The sequence below is a fragment of the Neoarius graeffei genome, chromosome 23 (genome assembly GCF_027579695.1).
Source record: "Neoarius graeffei isolate fNeoGra1 chromosome 23, fNeoGra1.pri, whole genome shotgun sequence".
In the NCBI taxonomy this organism is placed as follows: Eukaryota; Metazoa; Chordata; class Actinopteri; order Siluriformes; family Ariidae; genus Neoarius; species Neoarius graeffei.
The window spans coordinates 41,453,933-41,473,400 of NC_083591.1; the positions used below are offsets into that span (position 1 = coordinate 41,453,933).

At 40.7% G+C, this 19,468-nt stretch overlaps 1 protein-coding gene across 3 annotated transcripts in view; it reads left to right on the plus strand.

Moving 5' to 3' along the window:
- Window positions 1-19,468, plus strand: part of LOC132871732 (piezo-type mechanosensitive ion channel component 2) — a 217,232-nt gene that overhangs the window by 79,357 nt on the left and 118,407 nt on the right. For all 3 annotated transcript variants that reach the window (XM_060906188.1, XM_060906189.1, XM_060906190.1), the window contains exons 6-9: window positions 2,207-2,480; window positions 5,164-5,377; window positions 9,321-9,489; window positions 11,956-12,057. In XM_060906188.1, the coding sequence (XP_060762171.1) occupies window positions 2,207-2,480; window positions 5,164-5,377; window positions 9,321-9,489; window positions 11,956-12,057 (759 nt within the window). The remainder of the gene's footprint in view (window positions 1-2,206; window positions 2,481-5,163; window positions 5,378-9,320; window positions 9,490-11,955; window positions 12,058-19,468) is intronic.

Below are 19,468 nucleotides of genomic sequence, written 5' to 3' on the forward strand. Positions count from 1 at the left end.
AACTTTATTTTGCACCATGCTAGATTCATGGCATAAAATCTGTGATATGAAATGAAACATGTCTCCATTTTCAGGACTTAATTTATTGGCAGTGGATGCTGAGTAGCTCACACTACCATTCAAAAGTTTAGGCCTAACTGCTCAAAGATATATTAAAAATACAGGACATAAATAGTAGTGAGCACATTAACACTATGACAATGGTATTATTTTATGTTTTCAAGGAGCTTCCCCCAGGAGTCTGTTCTTAGGGCATTTTCACACTTGGTCCAAATACTTGAGTCTGCACTCGGGACCAATTCTGGGCTTCTTTTGGGGGCAGAGATTATAATCGCTGGTTTGAATTCACATTGAACCAATTCACATACTTCAGAAAAATGGCTCTGTGGGTAAGGGCAGTCGAGTGCATCTGTGAGAGTGGGTAAGAATAATCAAGGGTATCTCTGGGAACAGGTGATGGTAGTCAAGGGTATCTGTGGGAATGGGTGGTGGTAGTTGAGGGTATCTGTGGGAATGGGTAAGAGTAATCGAGGGTATGTGTAGAAATGGGTGACGGTAGTCGTGGGTATATGTGGGAATGGGTGATGGTAGTCGAGGATATCTGTGGGAATGGATAAGAGTAATCAAGCATGTCTCTGGGAGTGAGTGATGGCAGTCGAGGGTATCTGTGGGAATGGGTAAGAGTAATCTAGGGTATCTGTGGGCATGAGTGATGGCAGTTGAGGGTATCTGTGGGAATGGGTGATGGTAGTTGAGGGTATGTGTGGGCATGAGTGATGGTAGTCAAGGGTATCTGTGAGAATGGGTGATGGTAGTTGAGGATATCTGTGGGAATGAGTGATGGTAGTTGAGGGTATCTATGGGACTGGGTAAGAGTAATTGAGTGTATCTGTGGGAATGGGTGATGGTAGTCCAGGGTATCTGTGGGAATGGGTGATGGCAGTTGAGGACATCTGTGGGGATGGCTAAGAGTAATCGAGAGTATCTGTGGGAATGGCTAAGAGTAATTTAGGGTATCTGTAGGCATGAGTGATGGTAGTCAAGGGTATCTGTAGGAATGGGCGATGGTAGTTGAGGATATCTGTGGGAATGGGTGATGGTAGTTGAGGATATCTGTGGGAATGGGTGATGGTAGTTGAGGATATCTGTGGGAATGGGTGATGGTAGTTGAGGGTAAGAGTAATCGAGAGTATTTTTGGGAATGGGCAAGAGTAATCAAGCATGTCTCTGGGAGTGAGTGACGGTAGTCGAGGGTATCTGTGGGAATAGGTACTATTAAAAGTTTTAAGGAAAATATACTTCAAAAAAATACATTGCGCAAAAATACTGCGTAAACTCAGCCAGTTTTGTGCACTCTTGTTTGCTAGGTGGTAAGCAATGGGTTTTGCTGCTTCTTATTATTTTCTTTTGGTACCAGCAGTCAAGCAGGAAAGAAAACAGCGCTCACACTTTGTACTGAACCCAGCGCTCGGATGGCCCAGAGTCCAGAAAAACAACCTTAAAGTTCCCAAATAGGCCTAGCCCCTCAGTGCATCTTCTAAATATCCTAATTGAAAACTACTTGTTTGAGGAAACATGTTCATTTTAAGGAAAAACTACTTCAAATTAAAAAAAAATAAATTTGATCCAGACATTAATACAGTATATTGTTTCAGAGTGTTTCCCTTGGACGCCTTCATTAATTAGCTGATGAGTTAAATCAGTTGAAAGTCTGTGAAATTATGTATTATGAATGTTAAAATCTTTCACATAAATCGTGAATTGCCTTTGACATTATATTTATAGACAGTATTAAGGTTAATCCAGGAAAGTATCCAGGAAAGCAGTGCTATAATATTTATTCAGTAAGTGTTAACACATGGTGTGTAAAGGGCTTCACTGGGCAGAGACAGTGTGCTGTGCTGCCATTAACAGGGTTCCTGTGCTCCAGGCCACACATGTGGAGCAGTTAAAAGCTTATTTGGTTGATTGTATTTTGTTGCTGAGAGATTTAGAGTTATCTAATCTACAACAGCTTTGTTTGTCTCACACACAGAAAACCCCTATTTAGAAACTTGTGTTCTAAGGAAAAAAATGTGTTTGAAAAAGTATTTTTCAAGATAAAACTGCACAGAGTTTAGAGTTAGAATGAGAGCTGAACTGGATGCTCTGACTAAAGGTGTTATGGTGGTATGGTATTTGATTGTTTTTTTGCTTCCTTGTGCAGGAAGAGAGCAATGAGAAGAGAATTCCAAATGATGAAGAAGGTGACGAGATGCTGTACGATGAGGAATTTGATGCCGAAGATGAAGCAGAAGAAGAAGACGAGGGTCTGGCAGAGGATGAAGAAGAGGAGGAGGAGGAGGAGGAGGTGAAGGAGAGTGCTAAGATGAAAGTCCTGCGCATAGTTGCTGGAGTGGCATCTAAAGTGAAAGACATCATTGGTAATCTCATTATTACAGCAGGGAAGGTGGTGGTGACGATACTGCTGGGCCTGACAGGTGAGAAATGCAAGTTGGTAAAAATGCTAGGATAAATAATACTATTGTTTAAAAATAAATAATTCTAATAGTGACGGATACCTTTAGAAATTGTAAGTGGATATGATCAAAAATCTTTGATAAAAGTTGAATAATGATGATCCAGTGGTAAATGTTCTGACAGATAGCAGTGATCCGATATCAAAAACACTGGGGTCCATTTGAATTAATTAGTTTTGAGAGTATAGTACAGATAAGTAAGGAATTTAAAAAAATTTGCTGTTATAGGAAAATAATTAACAATGGGCTGGTGTGATGTGGCCCAATGTGAAGCAGAGTTACTCTTATTACCCTAAAGTCATAGACTATTCTCCTATTACAGTACATCCCAAAGTGCTTTATTCCTTTTAGACTATGAGCCAAAGGTTGCTTTTTTAAATTTATTAATGCCACATCCTACAATCAGTGGGGAACCGTTACTATAAGAGCTGGGACTTGAGCTCAGCCAAAACTTAGCCAGACACACCAAAAAAGTAACAGGGCGAAGGATTTTGCAAGGGATTAGCGGCAGGCTGCCAGGTCGCTCCGCTGTGTGTAGTTGTCAGTGGTGATTTTAAAAGTAACTAAATAAATTACAGTGGTGCTTGAAAGTTTGTGAACCCTTTAGAATTTTCTGTAATTCTGCATAAATATGACCAAAAACATCGTCAGATTTTCACACAAGTCCTAAAAGTAGATAAAGAGAATCCAGTTAAACAAATGAGACAAAAATATTATACGTGGTCATTTATTTATTGAGGAAAATGATCCAATATTACATATCTGTGAGTGGCAAAAGTATGTGAATCTCTAGGATTAGCAGTTAATTTGAAGGTGAAATTAGAGTCAGGTGTTTTCAATCAATGGGTTGATAATCAGGTGTGAGTGGGCACCCTGTTTTATTTCAAGAACAGGGATCTATCAAAGTCTGATCTTCACAACACGTTTGTGGAAGTGTATCATGGCACGAACAAAGGAGATTTCTGAGGACCTCAAAAAAAGCGTTGTTGATGCTCATCAGGCTGGAAAAGGTTACAAAACCATCTCTAAAGAGTTTGGACTCCACCAATCCACAGTCAGACAGATTGTGTACAAATGGAGGAAATTCAAGACCATTTTTACCCTCCTCAGGACTGGTCGACCAACAAAGATTACTCCAAGAGCAAGGCGTGTAATAGTCGGCGGGGTCAAAAAGGACCCCAGGGTAACTTCTAAGCAACTGAAGGCCTCTCTCACATTGGCTAATGTTTATGAGTCCACCATCAGGGGAACACTGAACAACAATGGTGTGCATGGCAGGGTTGCAAGGAGAAAGCCACTGCTCTCCAAAAAGAACATTGCTGCTCATCTGCAGTTTGCTAAAGATAACGTGGACAAGCCAGAAGGCTATTGGAAAAAATGTTTTGTGGACAGATAAGACCAAAATAGAACTTTTTGGTTTAAATGAGAAGCATTATATTTGGAGAAAGGAAAACACTGCATTCCAGCACAAGAACCTTATCCCATCTGTGAAACACGGTGGTGGTAGTATCATGGTTTGGGCCTGTTTTGCTGCATCTGGGCCAGGACAGCTTGCCATCGTTGATGGAACAATGAATTCTGAATTATACCAGCAAATTCTAAAGGAAAACATCAGGACATCTGTCCATGAACTGAATCTCAAGAGAAGGTGGGTCATGCAGCAAGACAACAACCCTAAGCACACAAGTCGTTCTACCAAAGAATGGTTAAAGAAGAATAAAGTTAATGTTTTGGAATGGCCAAGTCAAAGTCCTGACATTAATCCAATCGAAATGCTGTGGAAGGACCTGAAGCGAGCAGTTCATGTGAGGAAACCCACCAACATCCCAGAGCTGAAGCTGTTCTGTACGGAGGAATGGGCTAAAATTCCTCCAAGCCGGTGTGCAGGACTGATCAACAGTTACCGGAAACGTTTAATTGCAGTTATTGCTGCACAAGGGGGTCACACCAGATACTGAAAGCAAAGGTTCACATACTTTTACTACTCATAGATATGTAATATTGGATCATTTTCTTCAGTAAATAAATGACCAAGTATAATATTTTTGTCTTATTTGTTTAACTGGGTTCTCTTTATCTACTTTTAGGACTTGTGTGAAAATCTGATGATGTTTTAGGTCATATTTATGCAGAAATATAGAAAATACTAAAGGGTTCACAAACTTTCAAGCACCACTGTATATGACAGCTGTCCATCCATCACCACTTATCCTATGCAGGGTCGCGGGCAAGCTGGAGCCTATCCCAGCTGACTATGGGTGAGAGGCATATACCCTATACAAGTCACCAGGTCATCACAGGGCTGACACATATAGACAAACAACCATTCATACTCACGATCAATTTAGAGTCACCAGTTAACCTAACCTGCATGTCTTTGGACTGTGGGGGAAACCTGAGCACCCAGAGGAAACCCATGCAGACACGTGGAGAACATGCAAACTCCACACAGAAAGTCCCCCGTTGGCCACTGGGCTTGAACCCAGAACCTTCATGCTGTGAAGCGACAGTGCTAACTGCCACCCATATGACAGCTAGTAAAAGTTTATCAATATGTCCTTTAGTGAAATGTTTGTGTGTTTAATGTGTATTTTTAGTTCTGTGCACGAGTTGACTCAACACTTTTTTGCATCCACACTCCCAGGCATGATGCTGCCCTCTCTGACCTCAGCCGTTTACTTCTTCATCTTCCTCGCACTGTGCACATGGTGGTCCTTCTGCCAGACCTTTGACACACTCCTCTTCAGTTGCCTGTGTGTTCTGATGGCCATCTATTGTGCTGGCCACCTCATCGTTCTCTACCTCTACCAGTTCCAGTTCCTCCAGGAGAGCATCCCACCTGAAGACAGCTACGTCAGGTTACGTTTAACTGCTTTCGAGATCTCATCTCATCTCATTATCTCTAGCCGCTTTATCCTGTTCTACAGGGTCGCAGGCAAGCTGGAGCCTATCCCAGCTGACTACGGGCGAAAGGCGGGGTACACCCTGGACAAGTCGCCAGGTCATCACAGGGCTGACACAGAGACACAGACAACCATTCACACTCACATTCACACCTACGGTCAATTTAGAGTCACCAGTTAACCTAACCTGCATGTCTTTGGACTGTGGGGGAAACCGGAGCACCCGGAGGAAACCCATGCGGACATGGGGAGAACATGCAAACTCCGCACAGAAAGGCCCTCGCCGGCCACGGGGCTCAAACCCGGACCTTCTTGCTGTGAGGCGACAGCGCTAACCACTACACCACCGTGCCGCCTGCTTTGGAGATCATGTGGTAAAATACGATGGGGGCTTTCTCAGTTTTCTACAGTGAAATGATGCCATGACTATCGTATGAGGCATCTTGTAAAAACTACTAAACTAATAATTAATTAAATAATGAACTAATAACATATGTATGTAACAGCATACATAAAGCTGCCCAAGAAACATCTGAAATGCAGCTGAGTTTATTACTAATGCTAGATGCTACTGTAGCTCATTACCTCCATCAGCTTTATTGGAGGAGGTTATGTTTTCGCCTCCATTTGTTTGTTTGTTCCCAACATAACTCAAAACATAGTGAATGGATTTTAATGAAATTTTGAGGAAAGGTGTGCCCTGGGCCAAGGAAGAATTGAATACACCAAATACACTGCAACCCTGCTATAATGAACTCTTTTGCTATGAAATTTTGCATATAACAAACTAAGTTCATGTCCCCCACCTTTAATGACCATGAGTCGGTCTTTAAAAAAAACATCACTGAGCTATGCGTTCCTCTTACCCCCAGAGACAAACATTAAGTAATCAAGTCCACAGTTGAGTTAACAATGTGCATTAACGCCATAAAATAAAGACTTAACTAGCCTAGCTTAGGTGTCAATCATTAACAATTATCGAGAACAGCAATCACTGACTTCAAAAATCCCTTAAAAGGACTTATTTTATGAGCAAAAAGTAATTTTACTCAAGTCTTTACTCTGTACGCACTGTTGTCATGGCTGCTCATACATGTAAGATACTCTCCATCGGAAAGAAAATGCAGGTGATAGACCAATGTAATCGCTGGAAGAGTTTTATTTAAACACACTGGCAAATAAATCCAAATGAGTGATCAAAAATCAGAGTCGAGAAACAGACAGGATATCAAAGGCGGAGACAAAGGGCAAAATACAAAACAGACTCGGAAACCAGAACATCAACACAGTGCTACAAAGCATTTAGGAATATGTGAGACAAAGTACACAGCGTGTTAACTTCGCAAAGTCTGTGTGTACTGAGAGTCCTTATAAGCATGCTGTGATTGCACTCTACTCTGGAACAGGTGCATGGTAATTAGTCCTAAAGGCGCTGCGCATGTGCATGTGAATAGCAGTTCGAGGCACGTTGCTGTGCGCAGATGTCACACCGTAGAAGACAAACTTCATATCCTAGACTGTCAAAAGCGTGGTGAGAAAGCAACAAATTTGCCTAAAGCATATGATATCCTGAAAATTTCAATTTCAACTTTGAAAGTAAAAGAAAAATAGCTCAGGGACTTCGTCCACAACTGCAATCAATACGATGGGCTGAAAAGAAAGATGATGCGGCAAGCAGACAATGGCGAGTGTGATTTATTTCCTTTACTTTGTAAATTTGTAAGTGAATTAAGTATAAATATAAACTCACTGGCCACTTTATTAGGAATAGCCATCCACCTGCTTTTTTATGCAGTTCTCTAATCAGCCAATCCCTTGACAGCAGCACGATGCATCAAATCATGCAGATACAAATCAAGGGCTTCAGTTAATGTTCACTTCAAACATCAGAATGGGAAAAATTCTGATCTTAAAGTGTGACTTTCACTGTGGCATGGGTGGTGGTTTAAACCAGATGGACTGATTTGAGTATTTCAGAAACTGCTGATCTCCTGGGGTTTTCACACACAACAGTCTCTAGAGTTTACACAGAATGGTGCAAAAAACAAAAAAAAAACATTCAGTGAGCGACAGTTCTGTGGGTGGAAACAAACATCTTGATAAGAGAGAGAGATCAGAGGAAAATGGTCAGATTGGTTCAAGCTGCCAGGAAGGATATAACAAGTCATAGCAACTCTTTACAACCATAGTGAGCAGAAAAGCATCTCAGCATGCAACAGCAGAAGACCACACTGGGTTCCAGTCCTGCCAGCCAAGAACAGGAATCTTGCAATCAAGAACAAGCTCCTATTAAAGTATACTGTATATAATACCAAACAACCTACCTGTTATATTTTAGCACAATTTTCCTCAGACTTTTAGATCGCCCGTGTAGTATCTGTTTATCTCTAAGTGTCATGATGGATATATATATATATATATATATATATATATATATATATATATATATATATATATATATATATATATATATATGAGAGAGACTTTTATTTCTGGACAATCTACGATTCTTTACTGCCAGGTACAACTGCACTCTCACCATTATCATATTATCCATGGGGTGTTTCTATGCAAATGGTATGTTCTAAAATTCCCCTTACTTTCCCATCATATATTATATATATATATATATATATATATATATATATATATATATATATATATATATATATCCCATAAAATCTCATATTGCTCTGATTGTGGTAAGAATGGAATCCAGGTCTTTATACACACCCAGCACTTTACCAGTAGCTTTCTATTCTTGTCTTGGACTCCATGGTCACAAATCGATTTCAAGAGCTTTTATTCATTTGCCTTGAAACAACAAGACCATTACTTCTAAGTATAGTTTCAGCGCCTTGGACGACGCTCACTTCTCTCAATTCATTTGAGCCTAGTCTCAGACCCTAAAAAGGCGCTGTCAGTACTATGGACCAACACTCTTCATTGTTTGTCTGCAGTGGATTTTATAACCATGAGGAATGTGTTTAGTCCACATAGTAAAGTTAAAATTGACCTACCATGTCAATTGGATGTAATTTCAATAAACACGGTTTACTGCTTCTAGTATTACTTTACCATACAACGGTGTTTTTAGGTTAAACTAGGTGTTGTTATGGTTCTTCTTTGAGCATACTGACTCATTATAACTGCAGTAACACAGTAAATGCGTCCCATGCATGGCCTAATTATGGCTGATGACAGAGTCTTGGCCTTGGTTTGCTCAGCTGTTGAAAGAGCGCGTTGACAGACTCTGCTTCCCGTATCCCGTTTCCCTCACAATAGGGTCATGTGACTTGGCCATTCCCAGGTGCAGGAAGAGGTGAAGCAGGAAGTGATATCATCACCCAAAAGGCAGCGTCTGACACATGCACATCTCATATCTCTGAGTCGAACTGTAGCATTGCAAAGAAAAACTGTGTGTTTTATGTTATGGACAAATTGTATTTTAAGTGTTGTCGTAGGATATGGATTCAATTGCACTCATTATGGGACATAGCCCATATTGTAAGTTGTTTATGTATTAGAATGTGTAGAATGAATTGTGGTAAATGCATTAGAATGAGTGCATTAATGTAAACGTATGATTTGTCCTGCAGCTCGACTTACTCTCAGTAACATGCTGTGATAGGAAAATAATCAACCGTTTCTGATCAATTCTCTGATTAACTTCATATTGGTACCAGTAACTAAAAAAAATACCAGTGTGGTATAAATATCAATAATTTTTTTTCTCCTCAAATTTGCATCATGTGGAAGTCAATAGATATATAGAAACTAATGTAGAAAAGACAGTTCATACAGAAACAGTGATGGAAGCTTTAAAGAGTTTGAATTTGTAGAAAGATATTTGTAAGATCTGTTTAATTACTATTTTTCTTTCTTATTCTCTTCATAGATTGTTTGGTATCTCTCCTATAATCAAGACAAACTGCTCCTCTACATGGAAGTTAATTGTCCATCCTGGTCTGTACTGGCATCATTTTGTCAATCCCATCATGCTCCTGGTGCTATACTACACACTGGCCACACTGATTCGCCTTTGGCTGCAAGATCCAATGATCACGGTTAAGACTCTTTTTATTTTTTTGTTGGCTTTGATTCCTAGCTCTATTACACTGAAACACTGAGCTAACCATAATCCCATCTTTAGTATGTACGTGTAGTGTTTCATTCTTCTTATACTAGAGCAACTGACACCTATTACAATTTTTTATTCATTAAGAAATGACATGACATACTTTCTTGACTCAATTTGTACAACCCCAATTCCAAAAAAATTGGGACATTGTATCGAACTTATATAGAAACAGAATGCAATGATTCGCAAATCCTTTTTGATTCACATTCAGTTGAATATGATACAAAGACAAGATATTCAATGTACCAACTGTTAAACTTTAGTGGGGGTTTTTTGTAAATTGTTTTACCTTTTGAAAAAATATGAATTTTATCCACATTCACTGGATATGAGCAATTACTCACTCTGATTGGCTGCTGTACTATGAGGATATCACTCATATACCGTGAGTAGAGAAAAACGAAATGGCGGAGTGCATCAAGTCAGATATATCACTTTATCAAGTGTTTAAAAGAAACAGAAATAGCTAAAAGAATATAGTTCCTCCTCAATATCTCCTGTTCCACACTCCAGCCCAGTCGGTGGTGGTAATGCACCTTTAAGTTGGTTTGCTGAACGCTAAAAAACCCTAAAAAAGAATAAGAAAACGGTGGCCTGTGTTACTGAACCAACCGAGGACGAAATAAAAACTCTACCTGAGAACAAAACCCCAAAAAAATACAAAAACGGCAACAAAATATGGAATGAAAGTATTTGGTGGTAAGAATGTATCTTTTTTATTTTTCAAGACTTATTATTGTAGCATTTTTCACAAATTGCTACTGTCATTTCACCAGTTTGTTTACATTCTAAGCGGAAATGATTTTGTTGGATGTTTTGTACAAAGGTTTTATTTATCAAATTTGCAAAAAATAAAAATGCTCTGTTTCTCAAAATCCAGTGAATGTGGATAGAATAAAAGTTATTCCACTCAGTCTCATCATACATGGCTTATAGCCAACTCGGTGCTACATGCCTCGTCGGCTGTCAGCTCATGTACGACTCGATTTCGTAGAATAACTGTATATATTTAGAGAGAGAGAGAGAGAGAGAGCAGTGCCAGACTTGAAGCACTATGGAAGTGATACAAGTGAAAGGTCTATAACCAATGTCTGTAAAAAACATGGACATTGTAACATCTCTAAAAAGTGACGCAACCACAGGTCTAGCGCCCCTGCTGGCTGGCTGCAGTATAATGTGTAGCGTCGCCCATCACCATGTACTTCAATGACAAACTATCCTATTTTCCATGTCCCTTTTCTCATCTAAACTGTCTTTCCATCCACAGTGTCTAAATCGAACTGTTATTTTTCCCTATGCTGATATCTGCACATTTTAATTTTCCCCAAAAAATTAGTTTTTTTTTTATTTTATTCTAGTATATCATAAGAAGGCATGGATACACTTGGGAATGAAATGATTGATAGCTTTGATAATGCGCTGGACCTTGGTATTGGGAGAATGGGGCGGGCCTACCAAATGAGTAGGCATACCTGACTTTGACTCTCGTCTCTCTTGTGTGGAGTCTGACTCCAGAGAACAGCAGAAATTCCTGCTGTGCATACTCTTGCTCCAAGTTTGACAGCATGGCAGAGGAATTTTGGTTTCATTTATGTAGAACGGAGGGGCATGGAGCCATGCTGTCCATGTTTTTTACAGTCATTGTCCATAACTGAAGAAGTAGATGTCACATGTATGATCTTTTACATGCGGCAGATGAGGGATATGAGGTGCAAGGTCATGGTTTTCATTTATGATGATGACTATGAGCAAGAAATAACAGTCGATAGGACACTCCATAAAACCTGAACAATCAGCATCTTTTCAGCTTGCTAAGTTAATGGTGCGAGGTGTGTCCCACCCCGGCCAATTAATACGCTCAAATGCAATGATGTAATTAATAAGAATGCAGCCGATTGCATATACTAAGACGTAAAATTCCACATCGCTGTATCCCCAGCATGTCTTCTTAATAACCAAGGACCAGTGAACCCTCCCTTCTGTCCCTCATACAGCTGCTGGATTCCAGAACACACAAGTTTCATAGAGTGGTCAATAGCATGTGTCCTTTAAAAACCTGCTTGTCTGAGAACGTATTGATCTGCGGGCTGAGTGTTTCCCTGTTTGCAGTTTAGAAAGCAAGGCATGATCGTCTCTGATTACAGTGTAAATCTGTGGGTGACACATAAGGAACACATTCCAGAAACAGTCAATATTAATCGCATTAATGTCAGTATTACAGTACTATTGAATGTGTCTATAGGTCAGCGTGCAAGATCATGGATGTGTGTATTGGTGGGTTTTTTTCAGATATTTGTTTAACATGGTGTAAAAAATCAGAGATCAGAAGTCATTTGCATTTGATTGAATTGCTAATTAACTTTATTTGTCTATTTATTTCCTTGTCTTATAGGAGAATGAGGGAGAGGAGGTAAATGAAGACAATGTGTGCCCTACAGCAGAAAAAAGGAGGCAGTTTTGGTGGACTACACGGCAGAAGACTGAAGAGAAGACTGTAAGTAATGCATGCTTATGCATATGGATTGATATTATACAGTATGTTTTCCTTTCGGTCTCCAACCAAAGATAATTAAAAGGATAAAAAGAAACATCTCGCTTTTGTCCACAGTGAAGTTTTTTAATGTCTTTTGAGGATGTACAAAAGATGACTATTGTGGTTGTATGCTAGACATGTATCAAACTATACATTGGCCAAAAAAGCCTATTTTTGGGATCAGAGCCAGGCACACCAAGGCCATAGCAATTTCAGGCCACACAGGCCAAAATAAGGACCTTCATGGACGTCTGTCTTCACTGAACAGGGTTGGAATGGTGAAATAAATAGCCATCATAATTATCCAACCCGGCGGCACGGTGGTGTAGTGGTTAGCGCTGTTGCCTCACAGCAAGAAGGTCCTGGGTTTGAGCCCCGGGGCCGGCGAGGGCCTTTCTGTGTGGAGTTTGCATGTTCTCCCCGTGTCCGCGTGGGTTTCCTCCGGGTGCTCCGGTTTCCCCCACAGTCCAAAGACATGCAGGTTAGGTTAACTGGTTACTCTAAATTGACCGTAGGTGTGAATGTGAGTGTGAATGGTTGTCTGTGTCTATGTGTCAGCCCTGTGATGACCTGGCGACTTGTCCAGGGTGTACCCCGCCTTTCGCCCGTAGTCAGCTGGGATAGGCTCCAGCTTGCCTGCGACCCTGTAGAACAGGATAAAGCGGCTAGAGATAATGAGAATGAGAATTATCCAACCCAGTATCAGTGTATCATAGTCCAGTTTATGCTTACAATTTTCTAAAGAGGATGACATGAAATAATAACTAAAACAACAACAGCAGGCGGCACGGTGATGTAGTGGTTAGCACTGTTGCCTCACAGCAAGAAGGTTATGGGTTCGAGCCCAGTGGCTGACGGGGGCCTTTCTGTGTGGAGTTTGCATGTTCTTCCCGTGTCTACATGGGTTTGCTCCGGTTTCCCCCAAAGACATGCAGGTTAGGTTAATTGGTGGTGCCAAATTGACCGTAAGTGTGAGTGGTTGTTTTTCTCTATGTGTCAGCCCTGCGATGATCTGGCGACTTGTCCAGGGTGTACGTACCTCACTCATAGTCAGCTGGGATAGGCTCCAGCTTGCCCGCCACCCTGCACAGGATAAGTGGTTACGGACGATGGATGGATGGACTACCACAGCAGTATAGATGTTACTGGTGATTTTTGAAATCAGGTGAATCTGGATTCACCTCAGTAATTCTAGACTTACCTAGGTGAATTAGGATTTAAGGTTAGGGTTAGGGTTGGGTAATCTAGTGGAATGTTTAACTTCTTTGTTGTTTAGTATGATCAAAAGTGGTGGACTTCAAGCCAGAAGGTCTTGAGTTTGATTCCCAACAAAGACAGTAAAAAGTGTGGGGGGGGAACAAATTAAATTAGACAGGTGTAGTTCTGTGGAGAGAGAGCTTTAAGAAGATATAAAGGGGTTGGGGTGAGTGAGAAATGAGGGGGAAAGGTGAATAGAGAGAGGCTGTTGAAGTGTTCTCATTCTTTTATGAACCCCCTAAAAAGTCGAAGCCCCTTTTTTAATGAGTCCCCCCCAAAAAAATCCCTTTTAAGAATGTCGACCTAATTCACCAAGGTAAATCTAGAATCACGTATGTAAGTCTAGAATCACCTCGGTAAATCTAGAATCACCGAGGTGAATCCAGATTCATCTGATTTCAAAAATCACCTGTCACATAAACATTAAATGAATTAGAATCCGGAGTATTTATGAAGGACCAAAGGACTTGCTTACAACTGTCCAGATAAGTAACTAACAGGACTGAATTTTTTCAGGACTGAATAGTTACCTTTGAATTGGTCACATTTTCCTTCATACTAATCTGAACATATGAGACAAATTGGTTTTGAACTCGAAGAGAATAAATGCTTACTTCTCTTTATATTTGTCTTTAAATATTTTGTTTTCATTGTCGGGTTTTCTTGAAGCCATGACAGACGGTCTGATCTGTCCTTTTTTGTACACTGGATGGCTCTTTTTTGAGTTTGGTCTGTTAACATACATTGCATGTTCTACATCCGGACCACCAGTTGATGACCTCTGCGCTTGACTAATTTTGTAGCATAATTTAAGGGATGTGCAAAAGTGTGTACTGTGCAAAAGTCTTAGGCACATGCAAAGAAATGCTGTAGACCGATAATGGCTTAAAAATAATGAAATGAAATGAAATGTTTCAACATCAAAAAAAATACAATACTATAAACAGCAGTAAGGCATAATAAATGAAAAAAGTCAATATTTGATGTGCGATGACCCTTTGCTTTAAAAAAAAAATAAAAATAGTAGTCTCAGGTACAGTGAGTGCAGTTTTATAAGGAAATGAGCTGTAGGTTTTACTGAGCATCTTGCAGAACCTGCCACAGTTCTTCTGCACACTTTGATTTTGCAGCAGAACCTAGTAGCCTTCATTAGGTTTTCTTTTTTAATCTGAAAAGTGCTCTCTTCTGTAATATGCTGCTCAGATACAAATTTTTTTTTTTCTGTGACATTTAATTTTGTGCTGGAAAACGAACGTTTGGAAATCTAAAATGTTTTTCTACTAACTCGATAATGTAGAAGTCATAAAATATAAATCTATAACAAAGTCGGGCAGCACGGTGGTGTAGTGGTTAGCGCTGTCGCCTCACAGCAAGAAGGTCCGGGTTCGAGCCCCATGGCCGGCGAGGGCCTTTCTGTGCGGAGTTTGCATGTTCTCCCCGTGTCTGCGTGGGTTTCCTCCGGGTGCTCCGGTTTCCCCGATAGAGATCTTGCAGTCATGTGACCGGAAAGTACACAGCCGCCATCTTGTCGGTAAAAAACACAGCTGAATACTGCTGCACTCGTGTACAGAATGGATCAATTTCAACCAACGGACTACAAGGCTCATTTTTCTAATGAACAGATAACTAGATATATGTCTAAAATAAACGATCTACAGATTAGTGACCCTTATGGCTTACCGGACGTAGTTTTCACGACCGTGTCAGTGGATATGGAACTGTCAGCGGAATACCCAGACGTGTATAATTACCTCATTAACTTTCCCTCGCTGTTCAGTGGTGAAGCACTGCGTGCTTATAAATCTCTGGACAGTTATCTTTACAGGGGCGGCACGGTGGTGTAGTGGTTAGCGCTGTCGCCTCACAGCAAGAAGGTCCTGGGTTCGAGCCCCGGGGCCGGCGAGGGCCTTTCTGTGTGGAGCTTGCATGTTCTCCCCGTGTCTGCGTGGGTTTCCTCCGGGTGCTCCGGTTTCCCCCACAGTCCAAAGACATGCAGGTTAGGTTAACTGGTGACTCTAAATTGACCGTAGGTGTGAATGTGAGTGTGAATGGTTGTCAGTGTCTATGTGTCAGCCCTGTGATGACCTGGCGACTTGTCCAGGGTGTACCCCGCCTTTCGCCCGTAGTCAGCTGGGATAGGCTCCAGCTTGCCTGCGACCCTGTAGAAGGATAAAGCGGCTAGAGATAATGAGATGAGATGAGTTATCTTTACAGAAATTCAGGATTTGTCAGCGACTCAGATGTGGCATCTTGTAAACAAGAAAATAACAATCCTCACTGGATGGGTAAGTCACTTAAGTATTGAGTACTAACACTATTTATATCAGTATCTAGTATAGCACTGACCAGCCGATTATAGAATAGAATAAGGTAATTCCAGCTGTAATTCCAAATCGTCCGTCTTGTTTACCATGGATCTGGCGTTGGAGAGGTAGAGGCTTGGCAGTGGAGATTTGAGTGGCTGTTTTCTGAGCTTAGTCAACAGGCCAGCTCTGCAGCCTCGCTTTTGCTTCCGCTCCTGGCGCCGCCTCCTTCGCTTTGCTTCTGATAACAATCCACGGAGACCCTGCTGGTCTTGCTATCTCGTCTGGAATGTTGTGCATGCGATGGAAATCGCTACAAACCGTCATTTTCTGCTGGAAACCAATGTCCAGTAAGTCCATACGGTTGTAGTGGATATTGAAGTCCGGTACAGACGAACAACATGCAAAAATACACACAAAAAACATAAAAAACGTGCACAGGTAAGGAGAGCTTGTAGCCGCAGCCGTTGTAGTAGAATTATATATAGTAGGGTTTTCCAGAAGAAAAGGTAGAAGTAGAACCAGAAGTAGAAGGCGGAAATATGGCGTTTGACCGACAAGATGGCGTCTGTCACAATCTGGATCAGCTGTGACGTCACATGCAAGTGCTCCATAGTCCAAAGACATGCAGGTTAGGTTAACTGGTGACTCTAAATTGACCGTAGGTGTGAATGTGAGTGTGAATGGTTGTCTGTGTCTATGTGTCAGCCCTGTGATGACCTGGCGACTTGTCCAGGGTGTACCCCGCCTTTCGCCTGTAGTCAGCTGGGATAGGCTCCAGCTTGCCTGCGACCCTGTAGAACAGGATAAAGCGGCTAGAGATAATGAGATGAGATGAAATAACAAAGTTTGTATGGAAAAAAATAATAGGAGACCTAAGACTTTTGCACAGTCCTGTATACTGGTGTGTGAAGTCGCCATACTTTCTGATATAGCACATTTTACCACTATCTATAATCATTTTCAAATTTCACTAGCTACCAATTGATCATATTTGATCATGGGTCATGCTGAAAGACAAAATAAAAAAAAAGGCTCATAAATCAATGAAGCATTCAAACTCAATGCTTAAGTGTCAATAGACAGTTCAGATTAAAGCATAAAGAGGACTTCAGAAGTTCCTGGTTGGACTCAGGAGTGTTTGGGCTTTGTCCAGCTGAAGACGGCCATGTTGCATGGTTGCAGCCCTCCTCAGAAACACTAAAAGCTTTTGCCCAGAATGAGTGTGTGAGTGATGGCCTATAATCTCTCAGTAGTGCTGATCCTCATTGCTCCAGTTTAGCGGTGATGTTAGAGAACAATAATGCCATCGACCTTCTGCTAGTCAATATCTTCACCTCACTCTTTTCTTTTGCTTCTCTCTCTCTCTCTCTCTCTCTCTCTCTCTCTCTAGCTTCTGTCCACTCAGGACACTTACAGCACCACTGAGGTTAGAGAACATTTGTGGTTTTCCAGAGTGTTATGTATATCCCTGTTCACATCAGTAAATTTAAGACCTGATATATGTACTACAATTGATCTGGCTCTTGTGCTTGTCCAAGTACTGCATTTGCTTTGTTTTGGCATGATATTTTTCAGGGTTTTGTTGAGGCATGAGGCAAGGTTATGGCCTTCTTGGAAATTTTATTTGGCTTTTTTTATTTATTTATTTAATTTTTTGCTTGGTTGAGATATCCTTATCGAGTTTATTTCCTATGCACAGTGTTTCTGATGATGTAAATGTATTTTTCAGATAAAAATCGCACCTCTGTTTTTGCTTTGCTCTTTTCTACCAATAACTTCAGTTTAGTTTCCATGCCAAGTCTTACATGGCTAATGTTATCCTAGCTTTTATTTAGTATGAATATACACTATGCATGTTGCAGTAAGTCCTGTGTATGCAAATTTATTCTATCCACATTCACCGGAAATGAGCAATCGCGTGCTCTGATTGGCTACTCTACTACCAGGCTATCAGCTCATATACTGTGAGTAGAGAAAAACAAAATGGCGGCGCGTGTTGCTGAACCAACCGAGGACGAAATAAAAACTCTACTCGAACCCCCCCCCCCCCAAAAAAAAGCAACAAAATATGGAATTTTGATTTTTATAATTTTATAATTTTTTGATTTTAAAGTTTGATTGTATAATTTTTTTTATTTTTCAAGAATTATTATTATTATTGTTATGACAGCATTTTTCACAAATTGCTACTGTCATTTCGCCAGATTGTTTACATTCTAAGTGGAAATTATTTTGTCGGACATTTTGTATAAAGTTTTTTATTTATTGAATTTGCAAAAAATTAAAATAAAAATGCTCTGTTTCTCAAAATCCAGTGAATGTGGATAGAATAAAACAGTTATTCCACTCGATCTCGTTGTACATGGCTTATAGCCAACTTGGTCCTACGCACCTCGTCAGCTATCAGTTCATGCACGACTCGATTTCATGGAAAATCTGTTAAATAGTTGGTTCTTTTAATGTTGTAACATTCACACTGACAAGCTCATATTACTATAAACATGTGATAAGCAAATAATCTCTACTTCTCCCTGTAGATAACTGATTGACTGATCTACAGTATGTTCAATACAGCGAGCAGTTTTGATCCACATTGACAGAAAGGGGGGGGTCACTTGGTCGCTTAATATCTAACTTTTCAGTGCATCCAGTTTTCACAGTGCTCTCACCCCAATAACTGAGCAGTACTGTCAGAATTTTGACCATAAAGTCATCAGCTTCTGTTCTACACTGCCAAAAAAAAGCCACCATTTTGATTTAAATAAGCAAATATTTAAGAGCCTTTGACTGGATAATTATTGCAGTGATTACTGTGTTTCAGCTGGCAACAATTCTTTTCACGCTAAATGATGCAGTGAGTAGCTTCTCATTTCTTGAACAACCATGTCAAAAGGTTGACATGTCTTGTGCTCATGGAAAAGATGTCATTGTGTTTCAGAAGGGTCAAATTATTGGCCTGCGTCAAGCAAAGAAAACAACTGAGGAGATTGCTGGAATGACTGGAATTAGGTTAAGAACTATCCAAAGCATTATTATAAAACCTGAAGGATAGTGCTGAACCATCAATGTCATAGAAGAAATGTGGTTGGAAAGAACATCTTGACTCATAAAAAATCAACAGTAGAACTCATGGATTAAACAGTTGTGTTGCCACTTGTTAGAAAACCATTTGTTAGTGAGGTTAATCAGAAAAAAAAGGCTTCAATTTGCTAAGGAACATAAAGATTGGAGTCTGGAGCAAAGGAAAAAGGTCATGTGGTCTAATGAGCCGAAAGCCATGGGTGCATCAGGGGAAGAATCAGGGTCCATCATGCATAACGGCCACTGTACAAGCCTTTGGAGGCAGTGTTATGATCTGTGGTTGCTTCAGTTGGTCAGATCGAGGCTCAGCAATGTTATGTGGCAATCAAATGAAGCCAGCTGATGACCTGAATTTTTATGAATGTACTGAATGACCACCATGAGCTGGCTTAGTGGTTAGCGTGTCCACCTCTCAACTGGGAGATTGTGAGTTCTACTCACAGTCGGGTCATACCAAAGACCATCATAAAAATGGTACCTGCTGCCATCTGGCAAGGCATGCTGCCATACAGATGTGAGTGGGGAGTCAAACTCTCGCAGTTGCCAGAGGACCAGCCCCCCACTGTAACCCTAGCTATATAATAGGTGAGAGGCTGAGGGCTAGAGAAATGGAGATCAGTGCTACACCCATGTGCCTCAAGAGCTGGCTAGTACTGGGACAGGAGACTGCCTGAGAAGACCAGATCCTGGTGTGGTAGGGACTTTGACTGAATGACTAGGTTATCGCA